The sequence below is a fragment of the Cajanus cajan genome, chromosome 7 (assembly GCF_000230855.2).
Source record: "Cajanus cajan strain Asha chromosome 7, NIPB_CcT2T_4, whole genome shotgun sequence".
Lineage (NCBI taxonomy): Eukaryota > Viridiplantae > Streptophyta > Magnoliopsida > Fabales > Fabaceae > Cajanus > Cajanus cajan.
Window position 1 is genome coordinate 43,759,144 of NC_138523.1, and position 23,797 is coordinate 43,782,940.

A 23,797-nucleotide genomic window follows, 5' to 3' on the forward strand; every position below is an offset into this window, starting at 1 on the left:
TTTATTTTTAGAATATTAATAAATAAGGAATTTGTTGTTTAAAAAATTAAAAAATAAGACATAAACACAAGTTTTAGGTATCATTGAATTGAATGATTTGCTGTGTAAAATCATGGTTAGTAGCATGAATGTAATTATTTTCAAAAGGTAAACAATAATAAAAAAAATTTCCAAATAATAACGATATATTTCACTTTTAATCGAATCAAAACATATTTGAAACATTATAAAATCGTATCAACAATAAAAATTACGTCAAATAGGTTCAATTGATAGAGAAATTACTCATTGTAGGCTTTAAGATAGATACTCAATAGTATATAAAAAGTTAGAAGAGTACATGAGTTTCACGGATTCAATTGATATAGAAATTACTCCTTATAACTTCAGTTGGAAGGAGAGAGAATGTTGATACATGTTATAAGTTTGGTTCCAAAAATAGACTTTCAATAATATACAATCAGTTATAAAAGTAAATGAGTATCCCATTTGTTAAAACAATGACAACAACAAAACTTTTTTGATGAAAATTATTGTGAGTTGGAACTTCCTTTTTATTCTTCAAATTGTATTTCTTTATTTGCTTTTCATTTTAACCCCAATGTTCCTTCATTATTGTTAATCATAGACACTCAAATTTAGAATCTTCTATTGTCTAATTCTTGGCACACAATATATATATATAGGAGCATATCAAGTGAGAGAAAATTTATTATGAGAGATGAGAGGGTTAAAATATAACCCTTATATTAATTTCCTCTCACTTGATTAATCTAAGAGTTATATTTTAACTCTCGCATCTCTCATAATAAATTCTCTCTCACTTAATATGCTCCCATATATATATATATATATATATATATATATATATATATATATATATATATATATATATATATATATATATATATATATATTATGATTCTCTTTCAGTTTAGGATAGAGTTGGAGGCTAGCAAATTTATTCATCCGGACACTATTCTTCTAAATGTCATTGTAACTTAAATTTTTTGTTAAATATATCATTTTAAAATTATAATTTCAATTTTCGGTTAATGAAATATAACATAGAGGATTCAATAATAGACTTTGAATGGTTACAAAAATCAATATATTAAAACTTTATACTAATTAATACTTATTTTAAAACAAATATAAAAACTCCTTAAATATTAAAATATAACGAATACAATTTAGAATAATACAACACTATTTAACTGAAATTTATTATCATGTTTTGGTCTAAATTTAAAAATATTACTTATAAAATTAAATTTAAAAATTAAAATATATGAAACGTAAAAATCAATGAGTTTCATTTTTAGTTGTCAAATCAATTATTTGTAAAAACTAATTATATATTCAATTCGATTTATTTTCATTAATTTTGCAAAAGGTTTTCTTAATCAAGTTTTATTAATATTTTTTTATAATTTATTTGAATTTTAAATCTTGAAGTAATTAGATTTCTGTCAAACTATTTATTTTTATTCAATTTAGTTCATTTATTTTGCAGAAAATAAATTTAATATTATAATTTTAATTTTTTATTTGGGCTATAATCCAAGCTCTATGTCTAATAATCCCCAAAATACTTTCTATATTGGTAAGAATGACGGGTTTTATGTCACATCAAATGCATTACAGCTTACACTCTCATTGTCACCGACAAGTAGTTAGTGGTCATTGCTAAAACTATTAATAATTTAAATCATGCCAAAAAAAACTATTGTGTAATATTGTTAAGGGAAGAATCCCAGTTACTTTACAACACCAGTATCTTTGATAATTACGCAATATCATTCCCTCTGCATAACTGGATCGTATCCAGAATTATACTCTATGCAGTACTATAATTCAATTATCACTAGTAATACATCTTACACCCGTAACATCTGGCTATTGTTCTAAAGCTTCCCCTGAAAGAATGGTAACCTATTTAAGAAAGAATGAACTTAATCGGTGACTTTGCTTGATCCGACTCAATAGCATGATTTGCATCCCATACACAATTCCTTTCGCTACAACTGCTGCCAGAGGCCTCGCCCCACTAACAAAACAATGGATCCCGCCACAATCTCACTGATTTTTCTTAAACTCGAAACAACACACTGAAAAATCGAAAGGAATATTCTCCTTTTTGTGAGAGACATAGTTGAATTGGCAGGTGTTACTTCTCGGGAGGATCTGAACTTATTAGATTGATCCACAAGTTCGCAAGCTTGACGAAGTAATGCTTCCCATTCCATGACACCAAATTAAACCCTGATCCACAAAAATCATGTGGAAAATAAATTACGAGGCCAAAAAATCATGTACGTGTTGAGACTTCACCAATCCATTTTTGAATGAAAAACATCATACCTATTTCGTCATCATTTAATTACCTTTATAGAATATAGTTCATAAATTTTATGTTTAAAACATCTCATTTTAATCCTTATACATACTATTTTTTTGTTCCTTTTTAATTTCTGTTGTTATTGGTATAAGAACTAAATAGTAAAGCTTATATAAAGAGTAAAAGAAAATAAAAATGGTAAATATAGGAACTAAAATGAAATGTTTTTAACTATATGAACTAAAAGATAAACTTTACGAAACTATAAGGGTCAAAAGAGTAATTAAACCTTTAATAATAGCAATCAAAGCATAGCTTTGTAGCTATCAATCCAAACAGATAATAAGGAAAGTGTAAATTGGTGTTAAAAAGATGTCAACATATAACATAATGCAGAAAGACTCGTTCCAACATTGATCCTGCAGCACCTGCACCCTATTTTGTTTCATTTTTTTTGGTTATGTCAGGTGTTTTTTTTATAATTTAGTCCTGCAGGTCCACTCCATGATAATATCATCGGAGAACAAGCGAGAGTTCAACAGATCAACTGCTATCATGTCTGTTTAGCTAACAAGAAAAGATTTCACTAAAGTGGCTCTATGCGGCAAATGGCTAAAGTAGCTAAGTTGAAGTGTCCTAAATATCAATATCAAATACTAAAACACATGGGAAATTTTCACGATTAAAAAGATTTTATATTGCCTAATCACTATTAATGGGCATTTGCACACCTTTATACATACCGAGTTGTGACAATTTGTATGGAATTCTTTTTCATCAAAAACATAAATTATAAATAAAATATTATCACTTACATTTCAAAGTCAAGATTATCGTGCACATACCTGGTATGAAACCAGCTGACAAGGCGGACAACTGACAAGTAGTTTGTTCTCCAGAGATGACATAGCTCTGAAGTGCATGCTCATCAAGCTCGTGAATATACTTGATGGATTCAACTAATTCCCTTGAAATGTCATCTGGCTCAATGTTATTCTGATTTGATATACTCAGAAGAGCTTCTTCAAGTCCTGAATCCAACCATATGCTATAACACTCATTCAGAAGGGCACATAAACTTTTAGGATCTAGGGAACCTGATAACATCCAGGGTTTGTAAAGTTTGGCTGAAGCTCCAATAATTTCTGCCACCCTATAAATTTCTCCGAGTGCAAGGATATACTGAACACCTGTCAACACACCACCCCCAGAAAAGTAAGAGGTTATTCAAGACTCCTCAAGTTCATCTACACCATCAACATATACAATTAAGCATGACATAATCATGTAGCTTACCTTTCCGGTTAGATAATATCTGGTCATGGATATTTTGTAGTACAGCTTGCTTCCAAACATAAGCACCATGTTTCAGCTCTTGAGAACAAACAGAGGCTATTTTGGACCATATGGTAAGATACATAGATTGTACTTCTCTTGATCCCAGCTTGAGAATATTTAAAGTTGATACTGTATCTTTCAAAAGTTCCATGGCTGATTTAATATCCTTCTCGGCCTATTCAAATACAAATGTAATCACTAATCATGCAATAATAAGTGTTGTCCAGCTGAATAGTCCAGTAAGAAAGAAGGTTATCTATAAATAACACAACAAAATATAACAATTATCCATCAAATTAATAGTAGGATAAATAGCAGTACATCACTCTGACAAAAATGTCTAAATCAGTTATGTAATCATATATTTCTGTTTGAAAGTTGAAACTATCAAAATCCTCCAGCAGATATAGTACTATTTGTACAAGCAAAAGAATAAAACTTGAAAAATAAAACACTCAATATTTTCAAGAAATAGACATACCGCCAACAACCTTGATGCTAGCTGGTATTCTGACTCAACAGTTTGGAACTTAGCATCCTTCAAAACTTCACAAAGCTCATCAAAGTGGACATTTCTCGGGCAATAATCCTCTGAGAGATATTCATTGGGGATGCTCATATTATCCTGACACAGTATCTTGGAGTATTCCTACAAAAGAAAAGAGTAGAAACAATGCTGAAACTATTAATAACTTGTCCATTTGATTAATAACAAGCAAATAATAACCACACACAAATACACAAGCAGAAGAAAACCAGATTCACAATAACATACTGCTAATAGCTCAACTCAATCATATTTGATGGGGGGCCTTTGACCCAATGAACACAAGTCACAGGCAAGCCATTAGGTCTGGGGTTCTGCTAGCTTTGTGCCAAATTCAGCCAGGCCTACCTCCAGATTCTCCCATTTCCCACATGGAGAGAATCCTATTCACCTATCCCCTTCCCAGGGTTTTATATTTACTAATGTAAGGGAAAAATAAGTAGCCAAAAGCAAAAAACAACAATATTAGATTGGGAAATAGATAACAACAAAATAGTTCATATATTGACCTGAATTTCCTCCTTAAGAGCTTTGGCTTTGGCTTCTTCACCCGAAAGAGCAGCAACATTTTGAGTTTCCTAAGAATATTAATTTATGAATAATGTCAGGGCCAGTAAGTATTAGCACTGTCTAACAAAGAAAGACCACAAAAGGCTGGTTACCTTGAGATTCTGAAGATGGAACAGAACATAATTGCTCAATTCATCCTTCAATTCGCTATAAAACTCCACATAATCAATCTGCTCTAATTTTGTTGATAATTGTGTCAGTGGTGAATCTATGTGATCCAGACTTCCTGTTCCAGAGATGGCATCCTTAAATTCCCATGAATCATCCTCAAAATCATCATCAGCGTTGGTCAAATCAGAATTTAAAACTGTTGGGGAATACTGCAACCCATTCTCATTGGCTTGCGCATGATTTAAAGAAGTTTTCTGCTCAAATTCATGGGAAGATCTGGTTCCAGTTGAAGCATCCTTAAAGTCCCAGAAGTCATCATCACCAGTGACCAAACTGGAGCCTGACACTTCAGGGGAGGCATGAATCTGATTTTCACTTGCTTTTGGAGCCACATTATGAGAAGTTTGGTTTTCAGCTTGATTATATAAATTCCATATGTCATTGATAGATAAGTTGGAACTAGGGCTATTAGTGTTGTTCCTTACTGGGGATGTTGGTGTATAGGGAGATAAATCTTGAGACACGGGATGTTCATCACTATCTGGTATCTCATCACCAAAAATTGACAAAGGCAAGGCTTCCCTACGATTCTCTGAGCTTGTTAGGGGCTTCTGAAAAGAGAAAGAATAGTAACAAGGACAACATGTTTAAAATTTAAAAAGTATGAAGACTTAGTTGAGTGTTAAATAAAACAATGTCATAAGACAAACTCATGAAAAAATTTCTGGGTCTTTGAAACCAAAGTTAGAACTCAAAAATCAAGATTTAATATCCTTTTTTTTAAGAAATAAAACCTATACAATATCACATGATATATAAAATATGATATCAAACTGATTCAGTACCTCGTGTTTTGTTCCGATTTCTGAAACAGCACTCCCTGATTCAAACAAATTGACATTTGAATCAACATTTATATTAGTTGGGGAAGCATTGCTTTTGTTATCATCCTGATTGTTTTTGGTCTTGAAGTATGACTCTGAACTATGACTGTCTTCACCCACAGAACTAGAATTGAAATTAAATCCGAAGTTCCATTCATCAGATTGATGAGATACTGATGTGAGAGATGAATCAATAGTACCATGGGAAGTTGCACCATCAAATTTGAATAAGTCAAAATTAGTGGGATAAATGTCAGCTTTCTTTGGTGCCTCCTAATACCACAAATACGAATCAGATTGTGCTAATGGACATTTCTCAATAATCTGAATGAACAATGTGACACAAAATGAGGAAATTATAAGTGTAAAAACAACTCACCAAATTTTGATTTGATCCTGACCCTGCACTCAACTCCCCAAAATTTTGATTGAACATGGCAAACCCAGTTCCAACATCATTCGATTCACCTTTTGGAACCTGCTGTGGGTTCATATGACCTTGTGATGCAGAACTTGGACTGAACTCAAACTCCAGGTTCCACCCACCAGCTTTGTCAGAAACCCCATTCCCAATGGATGAATCCAACAGAGTCCCAACATCAAGAGCACCATTATCGTGCTTTGGCACTTCTGCCTTTAAAATAGAATGCATATTATCAGGCAAATGAAATTCATTACATGAATAATATACTCTAAATAATTTAACGACATATTAAGCATAAGTGTTAATGTGATGAGATATTGAAATCAATCTCTAGCCCAAGAGCATACCCCGACCCCCTTAATGTACTTCAAATCATAGATCCCGATCGGCAATGCCAAAAACGACTTCAAGACACAAAGTTACTACACCAGCACATAATTCAAGCATGCATAACAATTGCTCTCATCTCAGTACAATTAAATCAGTCAGCCCTTGCTCCAACCACGGGAAGCTTCTAAAAAAATCACATAATTCGTATAGTACATACATACTACATAGCTTTCCTAAACCTCGTTTTTATCCACTAACAAATCTGAAGCTAAGGAAAGATCAATCAATCATATAACTATCTCTTAAGCTTCAAGTTCAATAATCCACAACCTGAAATAAATTCCGTGTATTACTATTACCTTAACATCGTGGCTCTTGTTTCCAGTTTCCCATTCCGCAGACTTGAATTCCCACCCATCCTCATCCTCATCCTCTTCCTCATCCGGATTCAACTTGCTTCCGTTCGAGTTCGCTGGTCCATCGGCGCTTGGATTCGGAGCAGCAACATCGGATACCGAAACCGATCCGTTGTGATTATACAACCTGGAAATCAAATCAGTGATTCCAACGGAACCGTTCGCATCGGATCCCTTTTTCGCAGCAGCACCGTTGGAGAAAACATCAGCGGAAGCGGGTTCCTGTTTCTGCTGCTCCTCTTCCTCCTCCTCGCCGAAGATCGAAAGCGGAATAGCTCCGTTAGGCTTCTTCGGAGCCTGAACGGCGGCGGCGTTGGCGTCGTTTACGTGGCTCTTGGGAGGATCCGGGAACGGGTGGGAGGGTTTCGAGAGGTGGCCGTTGGAATGGTTCACGAAGTCGCTCCAAACGTCGTCGTGGAGAGGATTGGTGTCGTTTTGGGTTGGTTGACTCGGAAACGACGCGAACGTGAAGTCGCCGAAGCTCTCGTCGTCTTCCTCCTCCTCCGCCATTGGCTCCGAGCGTTTCTTTCGTTCGGTGTCGATAAACGCTTTTGGCGTTTCAGTTACCGAAAATTGTTATGTTATGTTATGTTATGGTTAACTTGACTACATCACGTGTAAATGTAATCGCAGTCGCATTACTTCAGGTGTGTGTGTGTGTGTGATGTGAATGATTAATGCTAATCATGGAATAAATAAGTAAAAATACGATGCATTTACTTTATTAGAAAATTACTTGTTTGTCTTGGAAATTCACCTATCAACTTATCATGGCCCTTTATAATTCATTTGAGAATTACACCTGCTTAAATAATTAGGATTTATGTCACTACAAGTACATAGTCGACTATTTCCGGAAAATTATAAAATGCTTGGACTCATTATTAGTAGTAGTATTCAATATTTTTCTCTTTTTAAATAAAATTTTAGCCGGCCGTGTTTGGTTTAGTTTTTTTTTTTTTTTTTTTAAATGTATTTTTATTTTGATGTAATTGTAAAATGAATCATCAAGCACTTATCAAATTGGCCTTGGTCCTTGATGGGTGTTGCAATGCAATCGCATTTTCATACTTAAAAGTGGTTGTCCTTGTGATTGAGGAACACATGTGTCCCTTGAATCTATTTCAATGTAATTCAGTGTCTTTAAATATCTTGAAACGCTCTTCCCTTTCTTGACGGTCCTTATACACTTTGCCATAACGAACCATCCATCGTTCATACATGAACCGCAGAGAATGCCATGCAGATATGGTACAAGTGGTTTTGGGAAACCATGGTAACAGTGTGTAACAATTAATGGACCAACTAGTTAGGCTGGTTAGTGAAACATTTGAAAGATGTGTTGTGCTTTGGTATTCAGGATTATTTGTATGCATGTTAACGTTGAATTCTAAATTAGTCTTTTAGTTTTCAAGTCAAATCTCAAAGCACCTCTCTATTGTATGTACCTGAGAGCATTTCTGAATTGGACCCTTGTTTCCGGAATTTTGTACTATCCACAAATTACTTGTTTATCAAACATATTAACAAAGAGGCTTAAATTTTATTTATCAAACATATTAACACCCAAATCACAATATACATGATTAATTACAAGTACGTGCATGGAGATTATCACACGCAAATCCAGAATCATCAAGAACTTGTCAAAACAAAAACACTGGTACACTCACATACACAAAATTACAAAAGAAAATAATAAATGTTCCAAATAACAAAGAGAAAAGAAAAATCCACCAAATGAATGAATAATAACAGGAGACGAAAGAGAACAATGAATTAGTTGAAGAGAAGAACAATCGTGCTGAAGAAGAAGACCAACATGAGGTAGTGACTCTTCCAAGCCTCAGCAAGCAGAGAAGTTGCAGAGGAGAAATCTCCAGAAGCAGTGTTGGTGCTGATAATAAGAACCATCCAATCATTCTCAGAGCCAACCCCTGCTATCTTATACTTTGAATTATTGAGATATTTTGTATAACGATTAGATTTGGTATAATTGGAAAACAAAGCATCACGGTCCAATTCATGCACACAAACAGGCATGATGACCCCATCTTTTGTGGTGTTGGTGTTGATCTTGCATTTGCTTACACTCTTTTGGAAGTTGGGAATTTTGGGGTTGCTACCAGGCACAGGGTAGTAGCCCCCAAACTCGTCGCATTTCTTGTCCTCTAGATCATCTGCTATCCTCTCGGCTAAGCAAAAAGCCTTGTCACTTTTTTCCAGAGGAGGAAGGTTCAAAACTTTTCTGTAAATGTTGATGTCATGGAGTAGATCCTCCTCGTCTGCACACACAAACCATGCAAAGGACATTATACTATGCGTATGCTTATAGATTAATTGGTTGAGTCACCACCAAAGACAAGACCATAATACTTAATTGCACATTTTATCACTCATATTTCACAATTTTGCCCCTTAACTTTTGTTTGTTGCGCCTGTTATTGCTGATATATCATATCAGTTATCAACTAATCATATCATATAATGACAAAATATAAATTCAAAGTCTAGGATTATCAAACAAGAAGAAATCTATGTAAGTTGGAACAGGAGTGCTTAGAGTCAAAGAGAGACTTTTAATTACCATCATCACATAGCACTGGATTAGGAAGCAGGTGGAAGACAAAGACAGATGCAATAAGAAGGTAGAGACCAAGTTTGAAGGAGAGCATGGTTAAATTAATGGAGTGTAACAAGAGGCAAAAACACTTAACTATATGCTCTTATGATTATGATAGACCGTCACCACATATATATATATATATAAGTCCCCAAATATCAGTAACGCCAAAAACGTTTATCACTATAATATATTGTTTTTGTGAACACGATGAGTAAAGCAGTGCGTGGTTCTTGGATCATTCCTTATGCTTTCTCAAGAGAGGGAGATTCTCCTTACTTTTTTGGTACCTTGCTTGTAAAGAGGGGGGCTTCCACGCCATTGTTCTGTTTGCCTTCAAGGAAAAGTGGTATGAACAAGATAGGCATCGTTGAGTTGGAAAAAGTTATTGTTGTTCATCTAAACTCCGAATAGACACATCTTCTCTGCTTTCCATGTCCAGAAATTGGTGGATAAATTTTACACTTGCAAATATTTCTGCTAGTTCGACTTTATATATATATATATATATATATATATATATATATATATTAAATATTAACTTCTATATTGCGTTAGAACATTTTTAGAAACTTTCCTTTCATTTAATAGTTGAAAAATACTCTCTTTTATGTGTAATCCAACAAATTATAAGTAATTTTCTGTATAATATTATGAGATATTATAAAATTCAATAATTTCGATATTGATAATAAAATTGTAAAATTAAACGAGTTTTACTTGTTAAATTTTTTGATTTGTTGCTATTTATTAATATCGATATTATTAAAAAATAATATTTTATAATATAATGTAAATAAACATGTTTGTTGAGTTGCATATATTTTTAAAATTCTTTTTTATTTCTTATCAAATTCAAATTTTATTTATTATAATTATTTATAAATTAAATTTTAGTATTTTTAAAATAAATTATCAATAAATAAAAATAATATTATATTATAATATCAATTATTTATCATAATTTTAAACTATAATTTATATGTTGCTGTAAAAAATATATAATTTATACGTGTAAAAAAATTTCTTTATATAAATTATAAATATAATTTATATAGTTAACTTCGATCACAAGGTATCTATAACATTAATTAAAAAAATAATATATTTTTTTTAGTATTACACATTTGTATAAGACTTTTTAATCTTTAATTTATTTAATAACTGTACTTAAAACTGCTCCAATCTTCATATTTTGACCGTTTATTATCTTTTAAATAAAATATACATAAATACAAAATGTTTCTTACACTAGTTATTATATGAATTAAAATTTCCATCCACATTTATATTATAAAATTATAATATAAAATTAGTTAATCAAATAAATACCCAAATAAATACCTACATAAATTGGATTTAAGATCGTAGTATTCATAAACAATTGACTAATGAGATTAGCATAGTTATTATTATTGAATAATTAAATTAGGGAATATGGTATTATATTAAGGTAGAATAATTTAGATATGGATTTATCACGTTATTAACTTACAATACTAAGTTATTTATGAGATTAACTCCCTGACCACCCTTCAAATATCACGATCTTCCAATATTATGTTATCGACTAAGTTCCCGATCCGGTACTTCACTCAATTGGTTGCTTTATACGTGTACATCTCGACCTTACTCACATATTGTTGAGATTTTCGTTGAAACTATTTTTGTTATCATTGTAAATCACTTCAAATCTATCAACGGTCTCAAACACGGCAAGTATACCGGCCGTTCAAGTAGTAAATTATCGTATCCACAGGGATTAGTATGTAAAATAAGCATTTATTGACTATTCGTGACTAAAGAATAATTCTAATTTTGTAGTTTGTCATGCGAATGTGAATTAAAGGTCATGACTACTGGAATGTTAAACTATAAAAGTATTTGTTTGTGTGTGGAAAAAGGGTAGAAATGGTATTATGATTTTGTGAGATTGTGAGGTCAGATATCACCAAACGTCACACTAATGAATCCTTAATCTCTTGTTACATCCATTGCTTAGTCAACCCATAAGTTTACTCAAACCTAATCCCTTAGAGCAAGAGCCTAGGTACGGATAATGAATATCAATTCCTTGAATATCCAATACTTACACCCGCATTACGGGTTAGGATTTAAGACTACTAATGGGTCAAGCTCCATTCCTAGATACATTTCCCACTAGGCATTTGTTTCAGAGCTAGTTTCAAAGGTTATTTTCTAATACCCAATGGAACCTATATCATGCAAAGGAGGATCAATCCAAGGCAAGCATTAAGAATAGAAACATACACAACAATGAGTGAAACAACATGTAAATATATCATTAAAACGTAAGGATTACAATGGAATTCATTGGTTACATCTAACCCCACAAAATGATGGGTAGAACCACTCAAAACAATGAGGGGAAAGCAAAAATAGAAATGGAAGAGAGAATGAAGAACCGAAGGAAAGACCCACACACGAACGGTCCCAAGCTCTAGGAATCCCTTCCTCAACTCCTAAAACGCGTCCAATGTGTGAATGAGGAGAAAATCCTCGAAGATTTCTTCAAATACGAGCTTGGAGAGTCAGATCAGGGTTTCACGCCCAGTGCATTAGTCTTTGCGCCCGGCACAGGGCCTTCCAGGAGGGTCAAGTACTCTCTGCCTCAGGACATGCTCGACGTAATTCCTTTTACGCCCAGCGCAATGCCTTCCAGAGAGTTTGAGATACTCTCTGTCTCGATCACGCCTGGCGAGGGTAGTCTCGCGCCCGGCGCAGGTAATCTTACAGAGGTGAGACACTCTGTTTTGCATAAGCCTGGCGCGGGTAATCTTGCGCCCGGCGCAGTCACTCTTCTCTACTTCTTAGCTCCTTAGATTTCCAATCCTATGGGTCTTCTATCCTTAATTCTCTAGCTCAGTACCTCACAAAAAATGAGGTGTATTAAGGTATTGTTAGCTAAATTCTGGGTTAGCTATATCTGCACAAAATGAATCAAAAAGAGAATAATTATCTTGCAACGGTGCAAAGGCTGAGTGGAATTGTTCAATAAGTTTTATCCAAAAAGAAGTATAATTGAGACTTAACACATATGGATATCACATAAAACCTCAAGGTGACAATTGAAAATAACTTACCCATTTAGAGACCAACTTACTTACTGAAAGGTTTTAATTGAACTCTTGAAACACTATGACTTAGACAACTTAAAATAATACACAATTTTACAACATGTTCAACATACTCCATTTCAACACATATCATCTTACATCATCTTTCATACAACTTATTCACCATCAATTAATTGTAAAACTGCTTTAAGTAACAATTTTTCATCATACAATTCATGCCCAATGCCACTCATTAGGTACCTGATGCCATTGAGGCAAATAGCTCCTGTCTCGCCCACGCCCAACGTTGCACCACTCGCGCCCAACATGTTTAAGGCAAAAAGTGTCTCATACTCTCGTGTCTAGCATGGCAATACCCACATTCGACCCTGATCAGGTAGGAAACTCCCTAATTGATTCACACCCGACGTCACACACGCTAACGCTTAACATGAACCTAAGCATAAACGAGTCTCTTTCCTTACGCCCAATGTCATTCAATCCACGCCTAGCGTGATTCTAACCCAAGACAAGCCTCTCTCCTCGCGTCTGACACCACTAACCATGTGGCCAACATGAGTAAGACAAAGACTCCTCTTTAGAATTACTTCCGATGCCTTGAAGGCACGTTTGACGCGATATCAATTCTCACACTTATACAGAAACTGATTTTTAGTCATTCCACGTGAAATTCAGTAACTCCACAACATGCAATGCAATAACCAACATATATACAACACGTACAACACAGTGTCATCATCAAAGACACCATGCAACCACTTTAAAACAAAGATCAAGCATTAACCTCCATGAACCACCTTTTGAGAAACAAACCCACAACTTCAAACAACCACTATAATGAAAATCATCATCTCATCTTCCCCAACAAAAAGATGAATTATACATGATAGTCTACACAAGATTCACAAACAACACAAACCTCCCTTACCTCTCGAAAAATAATCTACAAGAGGAAAAGGGGAAGAAGATGAATTGGTACCCATTTGCTTAAGTTCAACTCCGGAAGCTTGATTTTGACCACACTAACTAGAATCAATTGAGGAAATGAAAGAAATGGAAGTGAGAAAGGAGAAGGAAGAAGTTTTCTCTGTCTAGCCTCCCCCAACAGTTTAGAAAACTTGAGTTTTGATTATCTTTTTGAAAAAGTTTCCTTTTATAACTTTCTTGAGCTATCTCTACCTATCTCTATTTTAGCTTTCCCAAGATCAACTAGCTATCAAAATATCCTGATTCTAGAACTCTCAATTGTGACTATCAATTACCAATCAAATAAGAGTTATGAATTGATAGTGTTACATGAGAAAATCTTACAAATATCAATAATCTAATTATATATGAAAAATTAAAAGTGAATAACAGAATAAAAAATCTCTAAATTGTAATTATATTTCAATTAATTCAAAATTTATAGGATAATTTTAATTTGCCAATAATATATGTTGATGATATGAAAATTAAGATCTTTGATTAAAAACATAGAAGGAAGATGAAGCCAAAACCAAAGGTTGGGTTGGTCGAGAATGTCCTTTTGGGTCGAGTGCATGCGAATCGTAGGACACGTCAATATTTCCTTCTGCCACTCCTCGACACGTGGCATATTCAAATCTCTTATAATCAACACATGACCCCTACGTGCTAACAAGTTCAAGTGTCTCGCTACGTACTACATGTTTCACCGCACACTTTGTTCTTCATCCACACGCATATTTAACAACCATTTCCTCACATTCTTTTCCTACCAAGACCACTTCCCACGTAAAAAAACCTTGATTCTAAGAATGGCTTCCGGTGATCAGAAATTTCCTCCTCAACAACAAAAAACACAACCCGGCAAGGAGCATGTTATGAATCCAGTACCCCAGTTCACTAACCCTGATTACAAGTCTGCAAATAAACTTCAAGTACATACACATCAACTTATGCATGCTAAATGCTAATTATTAGTTAGAATGAAAGAGATTGGTTCATGTTACATATTAAGCCTACACAAATATTTGTTTCTTGTTTCATGTGTTGTGAATTTTCAGGGGAAGATTGCATTGATCACTGGGGGGGACTCAGGGATTGGACGAGCAGTGTGTAACTTGTTTGCTCTAGAAGGTGCTACTGTGGCCTTCACATATGTGAAGGGTCATGAGGACAAGGACGCGAGGGACACCCTTGAAATGATCAAGAGGGCCAAGAGCAATGAGGCCAAGGATCCAATGGCCATACCAGCTGATTTGGGTTATGATGAGAATTGCAAGAGGGTGGTTGATGAGGTTGTGAGTGCGTTTGGACGCATTGACATTCTGATCAATAATGCAGCTGAGCAATACGAGTGTGGAACTGTGGAGGAGATAGATGAGCCTAGGCTTGAGAGGGTCTTTCGAACTAATATCTTCTCCTATTTCTTCATGGCCAGGTGAGTGAGTACAATCTAGTTTCTAAAAAGCTGTATCCATTTGATGTTGTATGAATGACACATCTGTATTAGGCATGCCTTGAAGCACATGAAGGAAGGAAGCAGCATAATCAACACTACATCAGTGAATGCATACAAGGGAAATGCCAAACTGCTGGACTACACTTCTACAAAGGGAGCAATTGTGGCCTTTACAAGGGGTCTTTCCCTTCAGCTGGTTAGTAAGGGAATTCGGGTCAATGGGGTGGCTCCTGGGCCCATTTGGACTCCCTTAATACCGGCCTCTTTCAAGGAGGAGGAAACGGCCCAATTTGGTGGGGAGGTGCCAATGAAGAGAGCTGGCCAGCCCATTGAGGTTGCTCCCTCTTATGTCTTTCTTGCCTCCAACCAATGCTCCTCTTATATAACTGGACAAGTCCTTCACCCCAATGGTAACGCTACTTAATTAATATGCTATGTCTAACATGTACATTGACACTTTAAGTTTACTAATCAACATGATCATGTTGTTTCAGGTGGAACCGTTGTGAATGGTTAAACCCAGGATAAATATATGGGACAAGGTAGTATGGTGGAAGTTACGTTTTGTGTGAACGTGTTACGGTATGTGTTAATGTGCAACTCACTCAGCTCCTCCTCTGTACTGTTAGAGGAGGGACTTGGAGGATTATCATCTTTTGAATATGCCTAAGAAAATGTGTCTTTGTAGCGAAGTATATGTAAGAGAGTACTAGTATATAATAAAGATCAGTATGTATTGAGATTTAAATATATCTTGTTATAGATTTATGTGTTACCTTCTACTTAATTAATCCCTTCTACTTAATTAATCGAATGAAACCAATATGTACGCAGATATCACAGGCAATGCATATTCTTTAACATCCGAGCGATAACAAGAAAACCAGGGATAGAATTGAAAGCCTTCAAACTCACGGAAAACAAGATAATAATAGAAAAGAGTAGAGTTTGAAGCATTTTTATCCTTTGAACATGTGTCTGCCCATCGGTCAAGTCAATGCTAAGTGCTTGTAAGATTGCTGCAAGTTTAATTTTCGTACTTAAGCAAGAATTTCCATTATACTATTTCTCTACTTTAATTTATGTCCATAGTTCAGGTCGTGCTTCTCTCCCACCTTTGGCATAGTATGCATATTCATAGCATCTGCAAAAGATTTTTTGCTCACAAATCACAGAAGTGCTCGAACAAGCACATAAAGAGGAACTAAAATATGTGTATTGCACAAAGGATCTCAAAGCTTCCATAAATTCTTTGCCCTGATTTTTTTAAAAGTAAACATCAACATCCTTGCAGTCAAATGGAGGTAACTTGTGCACTCTGCTATGCTGCTTTCTATTCTTTAATGCTGTCATAAAGACTCTCAACAAGGTGAAGCAAAAATCCATCTGCACCATCTCTGGCCAGCAGAGAAATTGATAGGGGAAGGTTATTATACATCCCTAGTGGTACGCTTACCTGCATAGTGTCGGGAAAAACCACATTGTTATAACATTCTGAACTGAATTTTAATTGATTAACAAAAAATATGAGAGTCCAAGTGCTACATAAACACAGCGAAAGGACCTGACAAAATCCCGATACTCCAGCAATGGACAGAAGGCTAAATGCCCTTGCACGAAAAATTTCTAATTCAGATGAATTCATTTGTAGTTTTGGGGGATTCCCTGGAACTGTGGGGATCATGAGAACACCAAAATCCTGAAATTTTGAAACAAAATCTGTTGCAGTAACTTAAAGAAAACGCAGGCATATGAAAATTATTTGGATGCTTAAAATTTGTCAAAGAGGACATCAGATGGCCACCAAATTGTTCAAAATCTTGGTAACAATTATGCACCCCACCCGCAATCCAAAAAAAAAAAAACTATTGTAACAAGAAGAATTCTAACTAGTCTAGCCTCGTTCTATGAAAAAAGTTGCAATGGATAGTATAAATGCAATTAAGCACCCAAGGAAGCAAGATGGCGGAGAAAGTGGAAAGAAAGAAAGAAGATAACTTGCACTAAAGCAGAAACCTAAAGAAAGTTGTACCTTTGCTGTTGTAAATTTAAAAAGGGATTCCCTTAACGGAATCCTCAGAAAATAGTAGAGATATCAGTTTCAAGAAGGCATATTGACGATGATACTACTTTATTTTTAATGGGTAAAGGTAAATACTACACAAAGTAGATGCATAGGGAGAATCTATAATCTTCATTTGTGGAATAAGATTGTTTAAATAATAAGCATGAGTTTACTTTATAAAAAATATATTATAATACTTATAAATAATATAACTCAACATTTCAATTTCAATTTCATATTAAAGTAAAATAATAAATTACAATATTAAAGTAGTAATGTTTAATAACAAATCATACGAAATTTTACATAAGACAAATTTTTAAAATAATAAATAAAAAATTAAAAAAAGACCAATTTTTACTTTTAGCAACAGAATGAATAAAATTGTTCGAGATTATTCAAAAATGAATTTACTTCCAAGTTATGGTAGAACTGACCAATCTCATAACTCAATAATTATTAAGAATTATCACGGTTATGGTAGAACTGACCAATCTCATAAACTCTAATTATTAAGAATTATCACTCGAGATTATCTCAACTCTCAAATAGTTATTTCAAAAGTAATAATGACAATGAAAACTATATCTCCATGAACAAGAATAAAGGTTTCTTTTTATGAAGACTAAGGAGAGAATAAATGTCAGGAGGAATGATTTGTGCATATAAGGAGAGAATCTATGCATGATATGTCATATATTGAAATCTGTTATTTATCTGCACGTTATGGGGATTCCAAAGGCCATACTATGGTCTGTGTGCATGCCTCATGTGTGAGAGAGAAAGAATACCCCAAGAAGTGCAGTAAGAGCATCATGCAGTTCCTTTTTTATAGAATAACAGATATCAATGTTCTCCCCTGTTGTCCTCAAGGCAGTTGATACACGTTCTGAGATTCCAGGACCTAAATCAGGTTTAACTGCTCTGATCCATTCACCATGGTTATTCTTGAATTCATACCTACATTGCAAATGATACACAAAGCAAGTATCAAATTTTAAATGAAGGCAATCCACGACCTTCTAGAAATTTACAATTACTTTTCTTGAAAGCTAGGGATTAAATGGTGAGCTATACATTTGAAGCAACCGCATGGCACTTGAAAGTGCAGCCAATGATGGAATGTTATATATTTGGTCTGTATTCTCTTTACTCATGAAATGTTCCAAACTTGGAACGTTGGTCTTCACATAGTTGCCAAGGATTTCGTGCTTTAATACATCCCCTGCAATAGTTCCAAAATACATCATTATTGGAATGAAACCACAAATATATTTATAACTAAATTAAAAGGGGGAAGAATAATTCCTTATAATTCAGAACTTAAATATTGAAACCTTTTTTTTTTATAATTAACAAATAAGAACATTGAATTGATAGCAATAAATCTATCTGATCAACTGTTCACCTCCGTATAACTTCTCTACTGCTTTGATGACAGGTGGTGTAACTACATCATATGGAATGCTTGAAAGCTGGAAACAGTCCTCTGCAATGATAATGCTAGTAGGTCTAATTGGTGCTGCATCTGACAATTGTAGAATTACACGTCCTACTTTGCTCAAAACCACTGGATCCCTGGCAAACCATCCTAGATATAAAGATGGAAGCAAGAAATAAGTCTCAAGAAGAAGGGGCTCAACAGCCAGTGAAGCAATAATTTCAAGACAACTACTTGTACACCAGTACCACTAGGAGATGAAAACAACCGAGGGGAAAATTCGGACAAAAAAATTTGGAGAAAAGAATTCATAGCAAACTGCATCTTGCCAAAGATCATAAATACTTTTTTAACTGGATAACTAGAGGAAAAAAGTACTCCCTCATTAAATTAGAACATGAAATGCAAGCACATTAGAACCATGAAGGAAATTTTTTACATTTAATTGTATGTAAAATTCAAAGTATGGGATTTAAGAAAGAATCTCTTATTCATTTTAAAGTTTAAGAGAAACTGAAAACTAACTCACTTGTAAGTTCCCCTAGAGATTATCTAATCCCAGTTTCATTACGATGCTTTTGTGTTGTAAGATAAAATTATGAAAATATTATTAGTATACTCATCCATGTTGATGTTTTTTTTGTGTTATGCCGTTAGTCATTATCCTTTGTATTGATGTATTCACCCAAAATTAGAAATTTAACATAGTCATCAAGCTAATGGATTACTACCTACAGTGTCGAAACTTTGTGCCATAGGGATAACTCCTGATACTGAGATAGCACCATGAGAAGGACGAAAACCAAAAATCCCACAGTACGATGCAGGCACTCTTACACTTCCTCCGGTATCAGTTCCTGTGATTAAATAAAACACTTCAAATTATTAATAAAGTGAACCAAAAATTAGACTCATTGAAATGGAAGAATAGCTCACTATCGAGGAAAAACATAACAGCACTTGAAATTATTTACAAAGTGGTGCCAAAAATAACAAAGGGAATGGAAGAATAGATTACCTAGTGAGAAATCCACAAGCTTTGCACCAACTGCAACAGCAGAGCCACTAGAAGATCCTCCAGGAACCCGATCTGCTGCACAAGGATTTCTAGGCGTGCCATAATGTATATTTTCTCCATTTATACTGCCAGATCAGAATACTTACTTATGAGAGTAACACAAATAAGGTGCTCAAAATATGCACATGTCTGATAACCAAAAATGCAAACACGCAATCATATTTTGTATGAGGAGAAACCTCCCCCAACTGAGCTAAGGTGGGCATGTATCCAATTTTTGTTTTGGATAACCATATTATTTATACTGAGTAGCTTCGCTGATGACTTCGGGGATCCTAACTAACCACTTTTAGTGAGATCTTCCCTTCGAATCATGCTTTTTCTATACTAAACATTCAAATTCGATATCTTACTTAAAGAGACCGAGTCCAGTATTACTTGAAATAATGACTTGTTGGTTCATGTGTCCATTTAACTAAATGCATGTGGTCTAACACAATAAATTTTAAGGGTAGGTACACACCCTTACTTGAAAACTTTAGAGACAAAAATTCATTTTTGGCGAACCATGTCATTTCCATATAATCTACTGAGTGAGTGAAAGTTAACAAAGCTGTATTAATCCCAACTCAATGATTTAGCCTAACAAGACACAGTTTACATGACTATGATGACAGATAATAGATTGCGATTATTTTCACATTGAATTTCATTTAGTCATAAAAGATGGTCACTGGCAACTTAAACAGTGCTTACGACCATAAGACCCAATGGTTCATTAGAATGAGTGAAAAATTGAGCGAAGAAAACCGAACCTGTAAGCCATTTCATCCATGACAGTTTTACCGACACAAGTGGCACCTGCTCTGAGGAGAGCCAAAACTGTTGGAGCGGTAGAGGTAGCCACAGGATGAGTCCTTGCCCAGTCAGGATTCCCGAAGCCGGTCACATATCCTTCCACGTCAAATCTATTTAACACAAACACTTCATGTTCCAAGATGCAGAATCATGGATTCAAAGTCTAGTTGACTTTGAGGTCAGGTATTTTGACAATCAGAATATTGTGGTAGAAAAAGAATTGATTATATAGTACATACATCTCTTTGACTGCAAAAGTGAGTGAATTGAGAGGAAGAGCGGGTGCAGAATTTGGTGGTAAAGTGAATTTCTCCATGAATGCTCCGTAGTCTGAGGCTGTCTCCATGCCTGTTGTAAAGCTCCTCTCTAACGTTTTCAAACCACTCAAGAATGGTGATGCTAATAGAAACAACAATGAGTAAAGAGCATCTATTGCATTTATAAACTTCCCAGCGTTTTATTTTACCCCATGATTCTTATAGAGATAAGGCTAACTTCAAACTTTGATTGGCCAATCCAAATGAGTCACACAACATACTTTCAATTTGCTTTCTAATAACCAACCATTTAATTATATTTTATTTTTCATACCATTCAATTCTTTTTACTACTTTTCTACTTTGCTGTTTTTAAGTTTTTCCGGCAGCCTTACTGTCAACCATTTCATTTTTATTTCTCTACTATCTTCTACCGTTTTTCAGTTTTTCCAACGGTGCATTTTCGTTTTCCCTTCATCCAACGCATTTTATTCACTACATTTTTAAGATTTAAGTAGAATTTATTTGTCATTTATTCATTTATTTACTCCTCTCTTTCATTTACTGTATATATATCAGTGTTTCAAGCAGTCATTTTTCTTTTTAAGTTTTGTTTATTTATTTTATTTTTGAAAATGGGCAAATTTTGTTAGCTAGTAAGAGCTTAAAGAATCAGGCTATTAACGTTGAAAAAGGATCCTCTGCCGTTTTATTATAACTTCTTACAATCTAGACCATGAAAATTGATATATTAATAACAAGCATACATTATACAACTTTACACCCTTGGGTTGAGAATTACACCTTCTGCAGTAACTGGAGACGATCAATAGCACTCATTGATGTGTGAAAAAATTTCTCCTATGCTATTCGGGTAGCAATTACAGCAAAAACATGAGAAAAACAGAACAAGGAATCTACTCATTTTCATCAGGGTCACCATCAAATATGTACAGGTATGGAATAACAGTTGTCCGATCAATTAATTCACTTTGAGAAACCTCGGTGTTTATCCCGGGTGAGCTCCAACCTAACCGTTGTATGTAAACAGCATCATAAGCTTCAATATTCATTCCTGAAGCAAGAAATAGTTGAATCTCATATAAAAATCTATGGGTTCTTGCTGCCAGAAACGGCCTAGCAGCCTCAGATACTGACATCTTGAACTCCTCCTGTTTCTTTTCATGTGCATCCATATGTGACTTCTGCTCTCTCCTGCAAGTTTGAGAGTTAATAGTAACATTTCCTATTTTCCATACTCATAATGATAAAGCAACTAAAAATGCACGAAGAAGAAACTTACTTTGTCCATAATGCTGCTTTCACCATACCAAGGATATGGTGCACAATGATGTCAACATCCTCCTCCTACAGATTCACCAAAAGAAGGTTTAACTGTTTAAGTCACAAATTAACACTACTATGCAATTACTACACAATCACCCTTCTTCCTCCTTCCCCAAGAAAAAACTAATATAAAAAGAGACGGAAGGAGATAGAAGAATCAGATATTTCACCAATAATTGGGCACATACATAGCACTAAAGAAAATGAAACAAAATGGGAATCAATATACTGTAATAAATAAAGCACATTATGTTACTGAATACTTTTCCAGTTGCAATACCTAAGAGAGAGCGCACTAACAAGCCACTAATCTGATAAATTCACTAACCTGGGTAAGAGCTTGAATTTCTCTTCTTAACCATCTTTCAAGCCAGCAGTTTGGCTGATAGTACTTACCAGTTTTCCAATATTGTGATATATTGAATATGTCATCTAAGAAACCTACTCCAGACAAAGTTTAAAAAATTAAAAATTAAAGCAAATAAAATATTAAAGACAAATATTTGACACAAACCAAAGGACAGACTGACACCACTATAAAGTAAGAAATCTGTTAAACAAAAGGCAGTAGAGTACCTTGTTCAGTGTAATAGCATTGTAATCTATATCTGTGCGCTCTTGATAAGATAAAACTGCACACACAAACAGAAGAACAAAGTAAAAAAAAGATAAATCTATTAAAAAAAATTAACTTGAATAAAACTGAGACAAACCTATCCTCAACATCTTCATTAACATAATGTCGTTGAAAACAACTTCCATCAACTCCATATATGATAGAAAAATTTTCTGTCTGCATATTAGACATAATGCAAAGTCAGTAAGTAGCCCATTTTATCCAGCTCAAAACTAACTTCTACCGCCATTTCCCCCCTTGATTTATCATAAACCATCATCCTTACTGTTTTTCAAACTTTGACGTCCATAAGAAACATTCAGGGTGTAGTAAATTGAGAGCACTTAAAAGTCCTAATTGAAATTCTTTTGAAAGGGGTGTATCATGGAAGGGAAAAACCGGAAAATTATATTTCAACAAAATCCATAAGGCAAAACAACAAGAATAATAACAATAATAATAACAACCAAACCTTACAAAGGGGGCATTTTATAGAAGAAGGTGGAGAACGTTGCTTGCCAGCAACTACCTTGGTCCAGCGTAAAATGCAATTGAAGCAAAACTTATCTGCAACCCAAGAATAAGCTTAATGATTACTAGGAACAATATGTAGTAGCAGTATGAGTGATCCAACATTTGCCTCTAACTGCTTCTAAAACCTCAAGTAATGATCCTAACAAATCGTGTCTTGTTATTTCAAACAAAAAAAGTTTCCCAAGACTACAAATTAGACCATGCAAGTGCAACCCAAATAATCAATGAAACCCAATAAAGGGTCTACAGAACATGCAACAAAGTTATAAAATTTGGGATTAAAAAGCACAGAGATATTAATATCATATGGCAACAGAAGAGATTATTATTAAGAAAAAGAGAGTAATAGGGAAAAGGGTGAAAGCATACGAAAACATTTGTCGAGGTACGAAAGTTGAAGGAAGGGTCCCAAGCAGATTGGGCAACAGCAACTGGAATCTTCGGAATCCACCGAAACAAGCTTCTTCTCCGAAATCGCTGCGTCATTTTCCATCGTTTTTTTTTTCCTCTGCTGCAAGCTTCAGATTTACTCACTTATATATATTTTTGTTTTA

General features: G+C 34.5%; 5 protein-coding genes across 5 annotated transcripts; 1 reads left to right on the forward strand and 4 right to left on the reverse strand.

The window, feature by feature from the left end:
* Positions 1–1,711: 1,711 nt before the first annotated feature.
* On the reverse strand, positions 1,712–7,615 carry LOC109814780 (uncharacterized). The gene is made up of 9 exons (XM_020379291.3): positions 6,905–7,615; positions 6,171–6,425; positions 5,753–6,064; positions 4,889–5,518; positions 4,736–4,804; positions 4,161–4,328; positions 3,638–3,854; positions 3,187–3,531; positions 1,712–2,265 (listed from the first exon to the last, which is right to left on the reverse strand). The coding sequence occupies exons 1-9, from the start codon at positions 7,469–7,471 to the stop codon at positions 2,171–2,173; spliced, it is 2,658 nt and encodes an 885-aa protein (XP_020234880.1). The 5' UTR covers positions 7,472–7,615; the 3' UTR covers positions 1,712–2,170.
* Positions 7,616–8,484: 869 nt separating this feature from the next.
* On the reverse strand, positions 8,485–9,716 carry LOC109791679 (putative GPI-anchored protein At3g06035). Its single transcript, XM_020351004.3, has 2 exons — positions 9,549–9,716; positions 8,485–9,246 (listed from the first exon to the last, which is right to left on the reverse strand). Exons 1-2 carry the CDS (start codon positions 9,634–9,636, stop codon positions 8,741–8,743), a joined length of 594 nt encoding a protein of 197 aa, XP_020206593.1. The 5' UTR covers positions 9,637–9,716; the 3' UTR covers positions 8,485–8,740.
* A 4,737-nt stretch (positions 9,717–14,453) lies between these two features.
* LOC109790102 (NAD(P)-binding Rossmann-fold superfamily protein) lies at positions 14,454–15,855 on the forward strand. Its single transcript, XM_020349208.2, has 4 exons — positions 14,454–14,583; positions 14,710–15,086; positions 15,159–15,517; positions 15,602–15,855. Exons 1-4 carry the CDS (start codon positions 14,461–14,463, stop codon positions 15,622–15,624), a joined length of 882 nt encoding a protein of 293 aa, XP_020204797.2. The 5' UTR covers positions 14,454–14,460; the 3' UTR covers positions 15,625–15,855.
* A 124-nt stretch (positions 15,856–15,979) lies between these two features.
* AMI1 (amidase 1) lies at positions 15,980–20,989 on the reverse strand. The gene is made up of 9 exons (XM_020349197.3): positions 20,729–20,989; positions 20,447–20,599; positions 19,632–19,756; positions 19,345–19,470; positions 18,581–18,763; positions 18,250–18,397; positions 17,964–18,132; positions 16,672–16,806; positions 15,980–16,563 (listed from the first exon to the last, which is right to left on the reverse strand). Exons 1-9 carry the CDS (start codon positions 20,833–20,835, stop codon positions 16,441–16,443), a joined length of 1,269 nt encoding a protein of 422 aa, XP_020204786.2. The 5' UTR covers positions 20,836–20,989; the 3' UTR covers positions 15,980–16,440.
* Positions 20,990–21,476: 487 nt separating this feature from the next.
* Positions 21,477–23,772, reverse strand: LOC109792587 (RING/U-box superfamily protein). Its single transcript, XM_020352010.3, has 7 exons — positions 23,613–23,772; positions 23,182–23,276; positions 22,807–22,886; positions 22,670–22,725; positions 22,422–22,534; positions 22,050–22,114; positions 21,477–21,961 (listed from the first exon to the last, which is right to left on the reverse strand). Exons 1-7 carry the CDS (start codon positions 23,734–23,736, stop codon positions 21,664–21,666), a joined length of 831 nt encoding a protein of 276 aa, XP_020207599.1. The 5' UTR covers positions 23,737–23,772; the 3' UTR covers positions 21,477–21,663.
* Between the last annotated feature and the right edge of the window lie 25 nt (positions 23,773–23,797).

What these genes read in the sequence shown, in the direction of transcription:
- LOC109814780 (XM_020379291.3), bottom strand. Translation starts at nt 7,471, where the DNA reads ATGGCGGAGGAGGAGGAAGACGACGAGAGCTTCGGCGACTTCACGTTC. An exon ending in CAGGATCAAATCAAAATTTG is followed by an intron (nt 6,065 to 6,170) that starts GTGAGTTGTTTT and finishes TTGTGGTATTAG; the next exon opens with GAGGCACCAAAGAAAGCTGA. An exon ending in AAATCGGAACAAAACACGAG is followed by an intron (nt 5,519 to 5,752) that starts GTACTGAATCAG and finishes TTCTCTTTTCAG; the next exon opens with AAGCCCCTAACAAGCTCAGA.
- LOC109791679 (XM_020351004.3), bottom strand. Translation starts at nt 9,636, where the DNA reads ATGCTCTCCTTCAAACTTGGTCTCTACCTTCTTATTGCATCTGTCTTT. An exon ending in TCCAGTGCTATGTGATGATG is followed by an intron (nt 9,247 to 9,548) that starts GTAATTAAAAGT and finishes TTGTGTGTGCAG; the next exon opens with ACGAGGAGGATCTACTCCAT.
- LOC109790102 (XM_020349208.2), top strand. Translation starts at nt 14,461, where the DNA reads ATGGCTTCCGGTGATCAGAAATTTCCTCCTCAACAACAAAAAACACAA. An exon ending in AGTCTGCAAATAAACTTCAA is followed by an intron (nt 14,584 to 14,709) that starts GTACATACACAT and finishes GTGAATTTTCAG; the next exon opens with GGGAAGATTGCATTGATCAC. An exon ending in TCCTATTTCTTCATGGCCAG is followed by an intron (nt 15,087 to 15,158) that starts GTGAGTGAGTAC and finishes CATCTGTATTAG; the next exon opens with GCATGCCTTGAAGCACATGA.
- AMI1 (XM_020349197.3), bottom strand. Translation starts at nt 20,835, where the DNA reads ATGGAGACAGCCTCAGACTACGGAGCATTCATGGAGAAATTCACTTTA. An exon ending in ACTTTTGCAGTCAAAGAGAT is followed by an intron (nt 20,600 to 20,728) that starts GTATGTACTATA and finishes TGTGTTAAATAG; the next exon opens with ATTTGACGTGGAAGGATATG. An exon ending in GCCATGCGGTTGCTTCAAAT is followed by an intron (nt 18,133 to 18,249) that starts GTATAGCTCACC and finishes TTTGCAATGTAG; the next exon opens with GTATGAATTCAAGAATAACC.
- LOC109792587 (XM_020352010.3), bottom strand. Translation starts at nt 23,736, where the DNA reads ATGGAAAATGACGCAGCGATTTCGGAGAAGAAGCTTGTTTCGGTGGAT. An exon ending in GTACCTCGACAAATGTTTTC is followed by an intron (nt 23,277 to 23,612) that starts GTATGCTTTCAC and finishes CTTGGGTTGCAG; the next exon opens with ATAAGTTTTGCTTCAATTGC. An exon ending in AAATTCAAGCTCTTACCCAG is followed by an intron (nt 22,115 to 22,421) that starts GTTAGTGAATTT and finishes GTGAATCTGTAG; the next exon opens with GAGGAGGATGTTGACATCAT.